The sequence below is a fragment of the Cricetulus griseus genome (genome assembly GCF_003668045.3).
Source record: "Cricetulus griseus strain 17A/GY chromosome 1 unlocalized genomic scaffold, alternate assembly CriGri-PICRH-1.0 chr1_0, whole genome shotgun sequence".
NCBI lineage: Eukaryota > Metazoa > Chordata > Mammalia > Rodentia > Cricetidae > Cricetulus > Cricetulus griseus.
This window is the reverse complement of record NW_023276806.1, coordinates 196967611-196980163: the sequence shown is the minus strand read 5'-3', so window position 1 is coordinate 196980163 and position 12553 is coordinate 196967611. Positions and strand designations below refer to the sequence as shown.

The following is a 12553-nucleotide window of genomic DNA, read 5'->3' as shown; positions in this document are numbered from 1 at the left end:
TGCCTCCAGAAGTGATTATAGAAATCACTGAGGACATGGTTAATCCTGCAGGACCAAGTGTTATAAAAAAATAAAAATACTGGCTTCCTGCATCCTCTGACTTCTGGTCTTACCACCTGACCTCTTTTATATACACTCCTGCCATTGTGATGTTTAATTATATTATAATCCATAGAGCCCCCAGCAGAGGTCAAAGAGTTGGGGCTTCTCAACTGCTATGATTTGAATGAGAAATGTCCTCCATAGATTCATGCATTTGAACATTTGGTCCCCAGCCAGCTGTTTGGGAAAGTTGTGGAGCCTTTAGGAGGTGAAGCCTCGCCAAAGAAAGTAGATCACTGGGGGCAGCAGCCTTTGAGGCCTTATATAGCCTGGCCCATCTCCTATTTGCTATCAGCCTCTTGGATATAGACAAATTGTGGTCAGCCAGCACCCAGGTCCTGCTGCCACCCTCTCCCTGCCTGCAGCCCTGTCTCCCCACCAATGTCTCCCCACCATGACAGACTGGAACTCTGAGCCAAAATCGCCCTTTCCCTAATCGGCTTTAGTCAGGGTGTTAACCATAGTGACAGGAGAAACAAAGACTCCAATCTTGAACTTTTAGCCACAAATGAAGTAAATAAACTTCCCTACTTTTTATAGAACCCAGCCCCAAGCATTGTTTTAGCAACAATGTAAAAACAAGTAAAAAGTAAAGCAACAAAAAAGTAAAGATAGGTGAATCCATTTCCTCACTTCTCTCAACTTCAGAGGTCACCTGTGCCCTGTGACTCAAGGTCCCTTCCTCCATTTTCAAATCTTTAGCAGCATCTGTCTGACCATGTTTGCATCACATCTTTTTACTGACACTCCTTCTGCCTCCCACTTGTATTTTTATAAAGATATGCTTTTATTATTTGTGTGTGTGTGCACGTGCATGTGCGCACGAGTGTGCATAAGGAGCCAGAAGAGGGTCTTCCCTTAGATCCCTCAGAGCTAGAGTTACAGATGGCTGTAAGCTGCCCAGTGCTGGTGCTGGGACCCAAACCTGAGTCATCTGGAAAAGCAGCAGCACTCTCTACTGCTGAGCCATGTCTCTAGCCATCTACTTCCATTTTAAAGAATGTTTACTTTTCAAGGGACCACATGAATAAACCAGAATACTCCTATCAGCTTTTACTGCCCTTTGCCATAGAATATAACATATTCTCAGGTTCTGGGAATTTGGACATGGACATCGTCAAGGGACCATTATTGGACCTACCATACATACTAATCACTTAAAAGCACCAGAAACAAACTGTAATTATATCTAATAAGGCTCAGAGGGAAGCATTAACCATTGAAAGAACAAATAACAGTTACTTTATCTTTAATTTTTCAAGTATTTGGTGAATTAAAAAAATATAACTGTTTGTGGCAGACACCACTAGATGACTAATTCAACATTAATTTTCAACCCCTTCTTCCTTGACTGCTCCTAGTACTTGGACTATAAAAGCTAAACACTCACTTGCCTGGCCTCCTAAGAAAAGTCATATAACATAGTTGTGCCAAATGAAATCTAAAATTTGCTTGGGAAATGTTACTGCATTCCTGCTAAAAGATGCAGATGGTGCTGGCACCCCTTGGCCCCTTCCCAGTAGTTCTCCTGCTTGAACATGGGACATTGCCAGTAATTCAAGCGTCTACTTTGCCATGATGGAGTACATCCAGAAGAATTCAAGTGATACTAGTCCTGCCACTGTCAAATGGCTGCAACAACACCAACTATTCTGTGTCTCCAGATTTACAGTTAAATGAGGGGGAAATACATTTTCATCTTATATTACTTTCTATATCTGCTTTTCTGATATTGCCAATTGAAAGCTCTAGTTGAAATTGTATTCAACATAACTAAACATCTTCCTTCAAAATGTATTTCATTGTATGAAAACTATATTCAGTTAAATAAGTTATAATTATTCATTAAATAGGCAACTACTTTTTAAGTAACATTATATATTTTACTATAAACTATACAGATTCATTCTAAGATATTTAGAAATTACCAAACTTTTAAATAAAACATTAGCCACAATTCCAAGCAGCCAAAGATAAATCACCATTATTACATTACTGTGTTCACTACTATGTTACACACATCTATACTCTACTATTACTGCTACGTTATGGTGTTCACTACTATGTTACACACATCTATACACTACTATTATTGCTACATTACTGTGTTCACTATGTTACACACATCTATACACTACTATTATTGCTACATTACTGTGTTCACTACTATGTTACACACATCTATACACTACTATTATTGCTACGTTACTGTGTTCACTACTATGTTACACACATCTATACACTACTATTATTGCTAGGTTACTGTGTTCACTACCATGTTACACACATCTATACACTACTATTACTACATTACTGGGTCATCACGATATGTTACATAGGTATATAAGCTATTTCAAAGTCAGACTATACAGAATACCCAGCCTCCACTCAGCATTATGTTTACTATAGGATATTTTCTATGAGTATCCCATGCTAATTAAGTAATTTTAACAATGACAGACACACGACAAATGAGTGATCCAGAACGTGGTGTTACTGAGTATGAAATTTCCCAGCATTTCATAAATGCTGCCTAAATGCCTTCTAGAAAAACAAAGTCCATTGTGTACCACAGCACCAGTATTCCTTGGAGAAATGTAATGACACTTCTTTACTCTTCTGTTGATCTGGTAAGTAAATAGATTATACCTCATTCTTCAATTTTTAATTTGCTTATTTTGGTTACTAATGACAGTGACTAAAGATATTTATGTCTTCCTAGTGGTTATTTTCTGAACTATTCCTCAGTATATTTTTAAGCATAAAAGTACTTTATATGTAAAATGATAATGTTTGGATACTATTTGTTATAAGTTATACCCCATTTCAGTAAGCAGTTACTTTTCAGATTTGCTTATATTTATTTTTATGAACTTAAAAGATATTTTTATGCCTGGTGTGGTGGCGCACACCTTTTATCCCAGTACTTGGGAAGCAGAAGCAGGTGAATCTCTGTGAGTTCAAGGCCAGCCTGGTCTACAGAGAGAGTTCCAGTACACCCAGGGCTACAGAGAGAAACCCTGTCTCAAAACGCCCCCGCCCCCAAAAAGAAGAAATTTTATTTTCTATGTATGAGTGTCCACTTGCAAGTGTGTGTACATCACATGTGTGCCTGGCATCCACAGGGACCAGAGGAAGGTGCTGGGTCCTCAGTAACGAGAGTCACTGATGGTTATGAGACACAACATGAGTCCTAGGGAGGGAACTCAGGTTCTCCACAAGAGCAGCAAGTTCTTAACCACTCAAGCCATCTCTCGGCCCCAATTTTTATAAACTTTTAAAAACTAACCCACAGCCTAATATCAATACCCTCTGCAACCCTCTTAGCAGATAGGGATGATTTTTATATGATGACAACTGGGTTTTAGAAAAGAATAGTTTAAGAAATAACATTTTGCAAATTCTTATTGGCAAAAAGAAACATCAATTCAAGAGAATAACAAATATATGACAATTGCATTTTGGAAAAGAATGATTAAAGATATGATATTATAAATTCTTACTGGCAGTCAAAAGAAAGAGAAGAGCAAATATTCCATTGGTACATAAGTATTTTATCTATCCACATACCTGCTTGTGACAATGATGACATCCTCAGAGATGGTAGCCATTTCCTTAATGGTAAGGTAGCACATTCTCCTGAGTGTTTGCTGAAAGTGGATTTACAGATGACAGCAGGTTATTTGTAAGAACCCTGCTAATTCTTTAAATAACTCTAAAACATATTAATTAAGAGGTGTTCCTGGGCCAGTAAGATAGCACACAGGGCAAAGGTGCTCTCCATCAAGTTTGATGGCTTGGGTTTAATCCCTAGAACCCAAATAGTGAGAACAGAACCAACTCCCACAAGTCATCAACTGACACACACATGAATAAACATTAAAAACAAATAAAGGAGATGGACTTTAAAATATCTATCAAAAAAAAACCTTTTAAAACTATATGGCTATTTTTAAAAAGCTCAAAATACTATTTCTTAAACAAAAACTCATGATACACTGATACCTGAGGAAACATAAAAGCAAAGTCTTAAAAAAAAAAAAATCAATTACTTGCCAGGAGGCAGAGACAGGTAGATCTCTATGAGTTCGAGGCCAACCTGGTCTACAAAGCAAGTGCCAGGACAGCCAAGGCTGTACAGAGAAACCCTGTCTTGAAAAAACACCAAAAAACAAAACAAAACAAAAAGCCTCAATTACTCTTCTAAAGAGATATAATTGTTTTAAAGTAATAAAGAAAGTGTATTTTTAAGATCCTTAAGCAATGTATATGTAGAGATAACTAACACTCATTGTGTTTTCCCCTCCATTCAGTGAAAACCAGTGTTTCTCCTAAAATGACTTATTACTGGGTAATCAACTTCCATAAAATTACCAGGATCCAAAGTGAGACAGCAACAATAACAAAACTCCCAGCCCAACTCTCCTCAGCTGCATCTCTGATTTACTTGAAGATCCCAGGATCTACTAGTCTGCCCAGCCTCCTTCTTAGTACCTTCAGTGTCTCACAAGTTCAGAAACTCACACACATCGGACCCAGTCCCAGAGCCCAAGCTATAGAAAAAAACCTGCTTGACACTACTGAGCCCAAGAAAAAAGAAAAATGAAGATTCTCAGTGTGATTTAACACAAAGAACTGAGGAAGGGAGGGAGGGAAAGAAGGAAGGAGGGAGGGGAGATGGGAGTGGGGGAGGGGAGGGGAGGAGCTGGGAGGAGATGGGGTGGGGGAGGGGAGGAGAGGAGATGGAGTGGGGGAGGGTGGTAGGCAGGCAAGCATACAACAGATCAAAGTCACACAAACATAAAGCTAACAAGAAAACCGTAAATAGAAGTCAAAATTTCGAACTAAAACAAATTCTATTCTACATAAAAGACCTAGCATAAAACACCGATGAAAACTGGATGTGCAAAACATTAGCCAACGTAGAAGAAAAAAGTGGGTGCTCAAGTTAGCAGTCATAAGGCAAATGGAAATTAGATTCAGACACTACCTAATGCCCCCCAAAATGGCAAAACTTCTAAAAACTAACACTGAAAAGTGTTGGCATAAATGTACTTTTAGCCAGCAAAACACATTATGTAGATAAATACACAGAAATGTTAAACAGAATATGAATCAAAATTAATTTTTTAAAAATAGTATTTCACAGAATAAAAACATTTTTCTGTAATATATATGATAGAGCTTGCATCTAGATTATATAAACTATTACAACTCAATAACAAAAGCACAACACAATTTTTTTTAATGGGCAAAGGATTTGTTGATTTTTTAAAATTAATTTTCTGAGAATTTCATATAGTGTATTTTGATCCTATTTTCTCTTCAACTCCTCCCAGATCTACTCCCCCAACACACACACCTACCCAACTCTGTGTCCTTTTCTAAAATTTTTAAACCCAGCAAGTCAAACTTATGCTTATGGAAATACTTGAAGAGACATTTATTCAAACAGACATGAATGGCCAATAATCAAATGAAAAGACTGACCCCAAAATTTTACTATGTAGCCATGGGCAAAATACAGAGTCTCAGGTCAGGAGTCCTGGCAGTGAAAATGAACACTCATACTCATGAGGATCTCATTGGCTGAGAAATAAGTATTTAAAGAATAGATTCTAAAAAGTATATTCTTCAGATGCAAGGAAAACTATTCCAGATAGTAATTCAGATATAAAGCAAGGAAGGAACAGTCAGACAGGAAAAAAAGTATTAAAGATAAATTTGAATGAAAGAAAAAACTAAAAAGATCTATTTCTAAATATATAAAAATATACTTAGAAATATACACATATATAAAGACATCTGTTTACATATTCATATATATGGTAGGACTGTCTAAGACTCTCAAATTTCCCATAAGCAGAGAAAAGATAGGGATGAATATTAGATTTTGATAAGTTCATAAAGCAATTTAGGGTAACTGCCAGAAACCCTGAAAATATTATCCAATATGCAAGTGGCGTTCTTCATTTTGTTGTCTTTCTTTTCTTCTTCAGGGTTATTTCAGACTGTTTCTATATCTGTCTTCAAGTACACGAATTCCCCCCCCCCCCCACTTTTCTCCTCTCTCTCTGGTATCCTTCCTAAGATTTAAACTCTCTTGGCCTTCCCAATTCTCCCTGTCCTTCCAGTTGCCTATAATCAGCCTCTGGGCAGCTCACTGCTGCAATCAAAGGGCTCATCTTGATTGCTTCCCTTTCTCAGATCACAGTCCTTGCATGCTGGACATACTGTCTGGAAACTGCAACTTCACATGGTTTTTTTTGTGTGTGTCTTTAGTATTTAGTATTTAGCAGGGCAAATCCAGCCCTACACAAAGCTGGAAACAAAACAGAAATGTGGTTCTTAAGATCAAAATATGGAGTAATTTATCCAAAATAACTGATTTTCTTTTCCTACTCGTTTCTTCTGCTTCTTTCAGTACTGATTTCTAACCCTGCTACAGCATAGCTAAAATACGATTTTGTTCCTTTAAAATTACCTGTCTGCTTTTATTCTGGTTCTGTAAATGCTGTGTTCTTCATTTATATACACAATTAGATAAATTTATGTGTTTGTCTTTTTCTCTTCTCTTGCTCTCATTCTCTTGCTTCACTTTTTAATGGGCTTCACACTGTGACACAGACTACACTTGAACTCAGTAGGCAGTCAAGAATGGCCCTAAACTTCTGGTCATCCTGCTGCTACCTGCCAAGTGGTTACAGGTGCACACCATCGCCTGGTGTGATGGGCTTCATGCATTCAAGCCAAGCACTCTACCAACTAACCAATATCTTCAGCTCATCCTATTTTCCTCCAATTATTTTGGAAAAGAAACATTAATAGGAAAAACAATAAATCAAAAAGCTTGCTCCATGAAAATATCTATAAGGTATAAACCTCCAGATGAAACTCTAAGGAATACAAGACATAATTTACCCATATTAAAATGATAGATATCATTACAAAATCTACAGACATTATAAAAAAAGATAATGAACAATTTTATTTTCCATCCTCCAACAAACTCAACCTTGTGCATACACTCACATGCACACACGTACAGGTGCACTCACACACACAGAAAAATTCTTTTATCATTTCAATTTTCTTCCATTAATGTTCCTATCCTTCAAATTGAAATCTTTTGTTCCCTAAGGATTGCCCTGCAACTTTCTAAATGGTGGCTGTTTTCTTTCTCATAACCTCCAGACAAGGAAGCCACTCCTGCCTTTTCAGCTCCTGACATCACCTTCTTTCAGTGCACCCCCTTCCCTAAAACGTTCTGGATTTTAAATGTCATGCCCTTACACCATATCACCTACCATCATTCACCGCAATGGTGACTCATTTTTGCTGTCACAGCCTCTAGCAGTGACAGCCACCACTCTTGGCTCCATCAACCTGGTTCATTCTATCATTACGTATAACCCCTCTATCCTATAATTATTTGCTGACCCCAACAGGCCCAATGCCAGGTACCTGACTGCAAAATCAGAGCCACATCCAGCCTTGCCTGACTTTTATAAAACAGCACTATTCCAACAACTTGAAATGCCTACTTTTCTAGTCTAACCCTGAAGGAAGAGCACAATGGCTCTGTTTTTTGATTGAACGCTGAATTCTTGGTACAGGAAGTGATTAAAAGGGTGCATGTCCTAGAGGCTAGGAACTTGAAAATGCTTCTCTGTTTGGACTGAAGACATTAACAATCCTGTTTCTAGGTAATCAGGGGATGAAAGTAGTCCATAGCATGAAATAACAAAGAAACATTTAAATTATCACTTGTAAAGACTTACAGAAGACAGTTTTAGTTAAATAAGAGGGTGCATTGTAATAAAAATTAAGTTGTTAAAAGTAATTTGTTTAGGGGGCTGAGAAAGCTAGTTCAGTAGGTAAAGGCACTTGCTACCGATACCGAAGGCCTGAGTTCAATCACCTGGACCGTCATGGTGGAAGGACAGGACTGAGTATTGCAAGTCGTCCTCGACCTCCACACAGGCACCACCGCATGTGTGCACATACAAATCACATACAAATCTCTTCAAAGAAAATGATGAGCTTAACAGGTTTAAAATGGACAGCTGAAAGTCTGTGAAGGAACCAGAGATCCTCTCTGGTCATATATACTATATATTATACTGCTGTGTGACAGGAACCCTTTTGCCATGACCATGTGGCCACAAAACTGGGAAAGCATATCCTGCAGGAAGTTTAATTACAAAACAAATTGAAGCCATACCCCTGGAGAACTAGATTGGCAAGGAAGAAGATCTGAAAGTGAGGTGGAGACAAATGGACAGATTTTGATGAAGGTATCTGAAACCCCAAATTCTGCCAAGCATCTTTTGTCAATACAAGTACTCTGATCTGAGGGGACTGTTCTCCCTCTACCTGAGCATATATAAGGCTTCCCTTAATAGAACTGTCCTACAGGGGTCTGCTGATTTTCTTGAAGAACCACTTCTAAAATCTTCATTATCTAGACATATGGGGCAGACTCAAATCCCAGGGGTCCTAGGAACTGGACACAAAATGTACCCTGTGCTGATACACAATATGCATGAAAAGAAGTTGGCAAAAGCATGTTAACAAAAGGCTAAGAAATATGTATCCCAGAATTCTCCTCCCTGTGTGTGTCTGTATTGAAGCTGGGCACAGAAGAGATGTGCCACACTCAGAAAACACAAGGAGAGCGGCAGCAACCACCTCTAAGCACTGAGGTGGCCCAGGGTAATGAGGCAGCTACGGAGGTGTGGCAGGCTTACTGTGTCCCCACTCCAAATGCAGCTCTTTTCAACCGCCACCCCGCTGACCAATAACCTGGACCCAAGAAAAACCTGACTAGGAGCCAACTGAGCGGGACTTCAGGTATCAGCTTTCCCCCTAATGACGTCAGGAGCAGCTTTATACTATATACTTTATATAGTAATACTATACAATATACTTTATACTATATACTTTCATTCTCCCACATTCACATGACATTTAAAAACATCCGTAAGTTTTATAAGGAAAGACTGTTTTAAAGTCATTTTAAACATTTCAAACAACCCTCTTTAATTTGGAATACTCTTAAGTTCCTGGGAAAAATAAATGTTTTCATCATAAAAGAATAAAAAAGACTTACATCATTAGATTGAAACAAGCGAGTCATTGCAAAGAAGGCTTCTGTAGCTTCCATAGTCCCAAAGGGCTCACCCTAAGTAAAATTTAAAACGAGTTTTTAAAATGAAAAAATATAGATGTTAAGGATTTTCTCTTTATTTCCTCAAGAAATCATTTTGAATTCAGGAGAAGGTCTCTTTATAAACATTCTTGGCAACTTTTCTGCTTTCGATTTAGAAACCTGCAGGGGAGAAAAACTCCTCAGGGCCATTTAGAGACTTGTTATTTAAAATAATTCAAAATACCACACCACAGTTCTGGAATTGTAGTCTCTACATCTTTAACAGAAACTGCTTCTATTTCCCTCAAGGATTTACAGGGAGGTAAAACATGATAGGAAGTAGAATTTCCAATCACCATTGCATGATAAGGTCACACAACCTAAAATCAGGGATTACACCTTGTAAATTTCCACAGTCTAATGCCTGGCACATAACCAGTACAGGACAGGTGTATCGCGCTTGCGTGCGTGCGTGCGTGTGTGTGTGTGTGTGTGTGTGTGTGTGTGTGTGTGTGTGTGTGTGTGTGTGTGTGTGTGTGTGTGTGTGTGTGTGTGTGTGTGTGTGTGTGTGTGTGTGTGTGTGTGTGTGTGTGTGTGTGTGTGTGTGTGTGTGTGTGTGTGTGTGATCCCAGAAAAAATGGCAACATGGTATCCAAACCAAAAGAGAAGGATCTAGATTCATCTTCTTTTTATCTTTCTAGGTGCTATAGATACTGACCTAAAAACTCTTAGAAGCATGATTTGGAGCTTACAATTTTTGATGCGAAAACAGATTATTTAGGGATCCTGTCAAAATGCAGTCCCCTTCAGTGAAATCTTGAGGAAACATGACAGTTTTCACTTGGTACAAACTCCCAGACACGACAATGCTGTTGCTGATCTGGCAGTAGCTCAGATAGACAACTTAATTCACTAATTTAAAACATTTCTGGTCATAGACTTCCTCAAACACTACCATTTCAATACTTACTCTTTTCTTTGACATTGGTCCTATACAGCACATCAAGCCCAATCAGTTTTCAGGGTTCAGATTTTAAATGAGATACAAGTAGTCTTACATCTATTTGCCAAGGGGATAAGAATTTTGCTATAAAAAGTGTCTCCAGTTTAGGATGAAAGACAAAGTCTAACAAAAGTTTACAACTATTTAAATCAGTGTCCAACTTGCTTATCAGAAAGAGACAGGCCTTTCTTACTGTGAAACTCGCCAAATACCCAAAATCCTGTGGGAGTCTTCAGTCATATTAGAAAAATCTTGTTACTACTTTTTGACTTAAACTCAGAATGTGTGGCTCTGTCAACTCTAGCAGAAATTTTGAAGTGTTTTTTTGTTTGTCTGTTTGTTTGTTTGTTTCTCCCCCTTTTCTCATAGAGTTCTACAAGAACCAGGGAAGGGGATAAAATGAATGCTCCCAACCCTGTTTACATGACCAAGTTCATGCCCAGTCTCCTTAACAAGATCACTGCCAACAGGAATTGATCCAAGAAAGAGATATTGGCCAACTTGACTTTGACTTCTTTGAACCAACTTTGACTACTACAATTCCAATGGAGTTAGCCACTTTGGACTACAATACAATATATGTGATGCAAAGTCAAACTGATTTTGGCTTAAACATTCCTAACATGCTGCCACAGTAGGGTAACATGCTTATTTCTCAATCTTCATTTGGAAACAACAAAATTTTGTTAAGTCTTTAGATTACGTCTTTAGAGGCTGTTAAGATGGCTCAGTGGATAAAGACACTTGTTACCAAGCCTGACAACTTGAGTTCAGTCGCCATGTAGAGAGACCCGACCTCCATATGCACTTGAGGAAAGCACACACAAAGTTAATAAGTAAATGTAAAAAAGTAAAATAAAATTTTTTCTTAGAATTTCAGTTGGTAAATATAACACATTTAGTAATACATATAAATCTCTTAGGTATGCAAAGTATATAGGTTTGTATATAAATACTCAAAGAGAAACATACTGTCTACAAAATAAAATCATATTTTCTAAAGTTTTAAATATTTGTGAGACTGAATTTACTGTTTGAGGCAAAGGCAAAAAAGAAAATTAATAGCAATAATAGAACACAGAATTTAAAAAAAAAATTGGTTTTGTCTGCTATAACACCAGTGCCTAGAACAGTATATAAGATACAGCAGGAATGCAATAAAACTTGTTGAGTTACAAAAGGAAAGTATTTCTGAATACAAACTATGTGCTTAATACTATTACAATGGCTTATATCTACTATTTCATTTAACTGTAATGTTATCATCTGGGTGTGGTGGCACACACATTTAATCCCAACACTCGGGAGGCAGAGGCAGGCCCATTTCTGTGAGTTCGAGGACAGCCTGGGCTGATCTACAGAGCATGTTCCAGGACAGCCAGGGCTATTACACAGAGAAACCATCTCAGGAGGAAAATATATTGGTATTGCAATCCTCATTTACACAAGAGCAGTAACCCACATAATGATTAAACTACTTGTCCAGAATCAAACTGGTAGTAATAGTGTAATAATGCTACTAATACAAAACCTGAACATGGCTCATGTTATTTCTGTCCTAACAAACAAATCTCAGGAAGTCAGAATAGTTTACCTGGTTGAGTAAGTACAGAATCTTTGTCAAGATATGCAAGCATCTTCTTGGATTGATGGGGGTTTCATTGAATATGCGTGCCTACAGAAACATGCAAAACAGTATGCTATATATGGTGTAATTTCTATCACAGAGGACAACAAATCATCTTTAGTAACATTAACATCACGTTAGTAAACTATCCAAATAATGTCAGTTGTCTATGCTCTCAAGTTATGACAGTATACAGTAAATTACTGGATGGGACCTGGACTTTCCTATCTATACTTTCTTATTTACTCCCTTAGGTTGGCTATTTCAACTTTAAAGACTTTACCAGAACCTCTGTCTACATAGGAACATCAAGAGTTTAATATCTGAGCTGGGCGTCAGTGGCACACGCCTTTAACCACAGCACTCGGAAGGCAGAGGCAGGTGGATCTCTGTGAGTTCTAAGCCAGCCTGGTCTGCAGAGGGAGTTCCAGGACAGGCTCCAAAGCAATACAGAGAAACCCTGTCTCGAAAAACCAAAAAATAAAATAGTTAATATCTGTGAAGTCTTCCAATAACCTTGCACTTAACACTACTTCTTCTAGTATTTCATTAAAATCCCCCAGCACCCAACAGAGCCTGTAGGTCTACCTCTCTATGGTTCCAGACTGCCCTTTTCCCTCTTTCTATCCTCTGCACTCAGTTATACTCCTTTCTTACTTTTAATATAAAA

The 12553-nt window shown here is 38.0% G+C and overlaps 1 protein-coding gene across 2 annotated transcripts in view; it reads right to left on the bottom strand.

Moving 5' to 3' along the window:
* Positions 1 to 12553, bottom strand: part of Copg2 (COPI coat complex subunit gamma 2) — a 114947-nt gene that overhangs the window by 100983 nt on the left and 1411 nt on the right. For both annotated transcript variants that reach the window (XM_027391601.2, XM_027391600.2), the window contains exons 3-5: positions 11851 to 11931; positions 9215 to 9286; positions 3673 to 3752 (exon numbers count right to left, since the gene is read on the bottom strand). In XM_027391601.2, coding sequence (XP_027247402.1) covers positions 3673 to 3752; positions 9215 to 9286; positions 11851 to 11931 — 233 coding nt within the window. The remainder of the gene's footprint in view (positions 1 to 3672; positions 3753 to 9214; positions 9287 to 11850; positions 11932 to 12553) is intronic.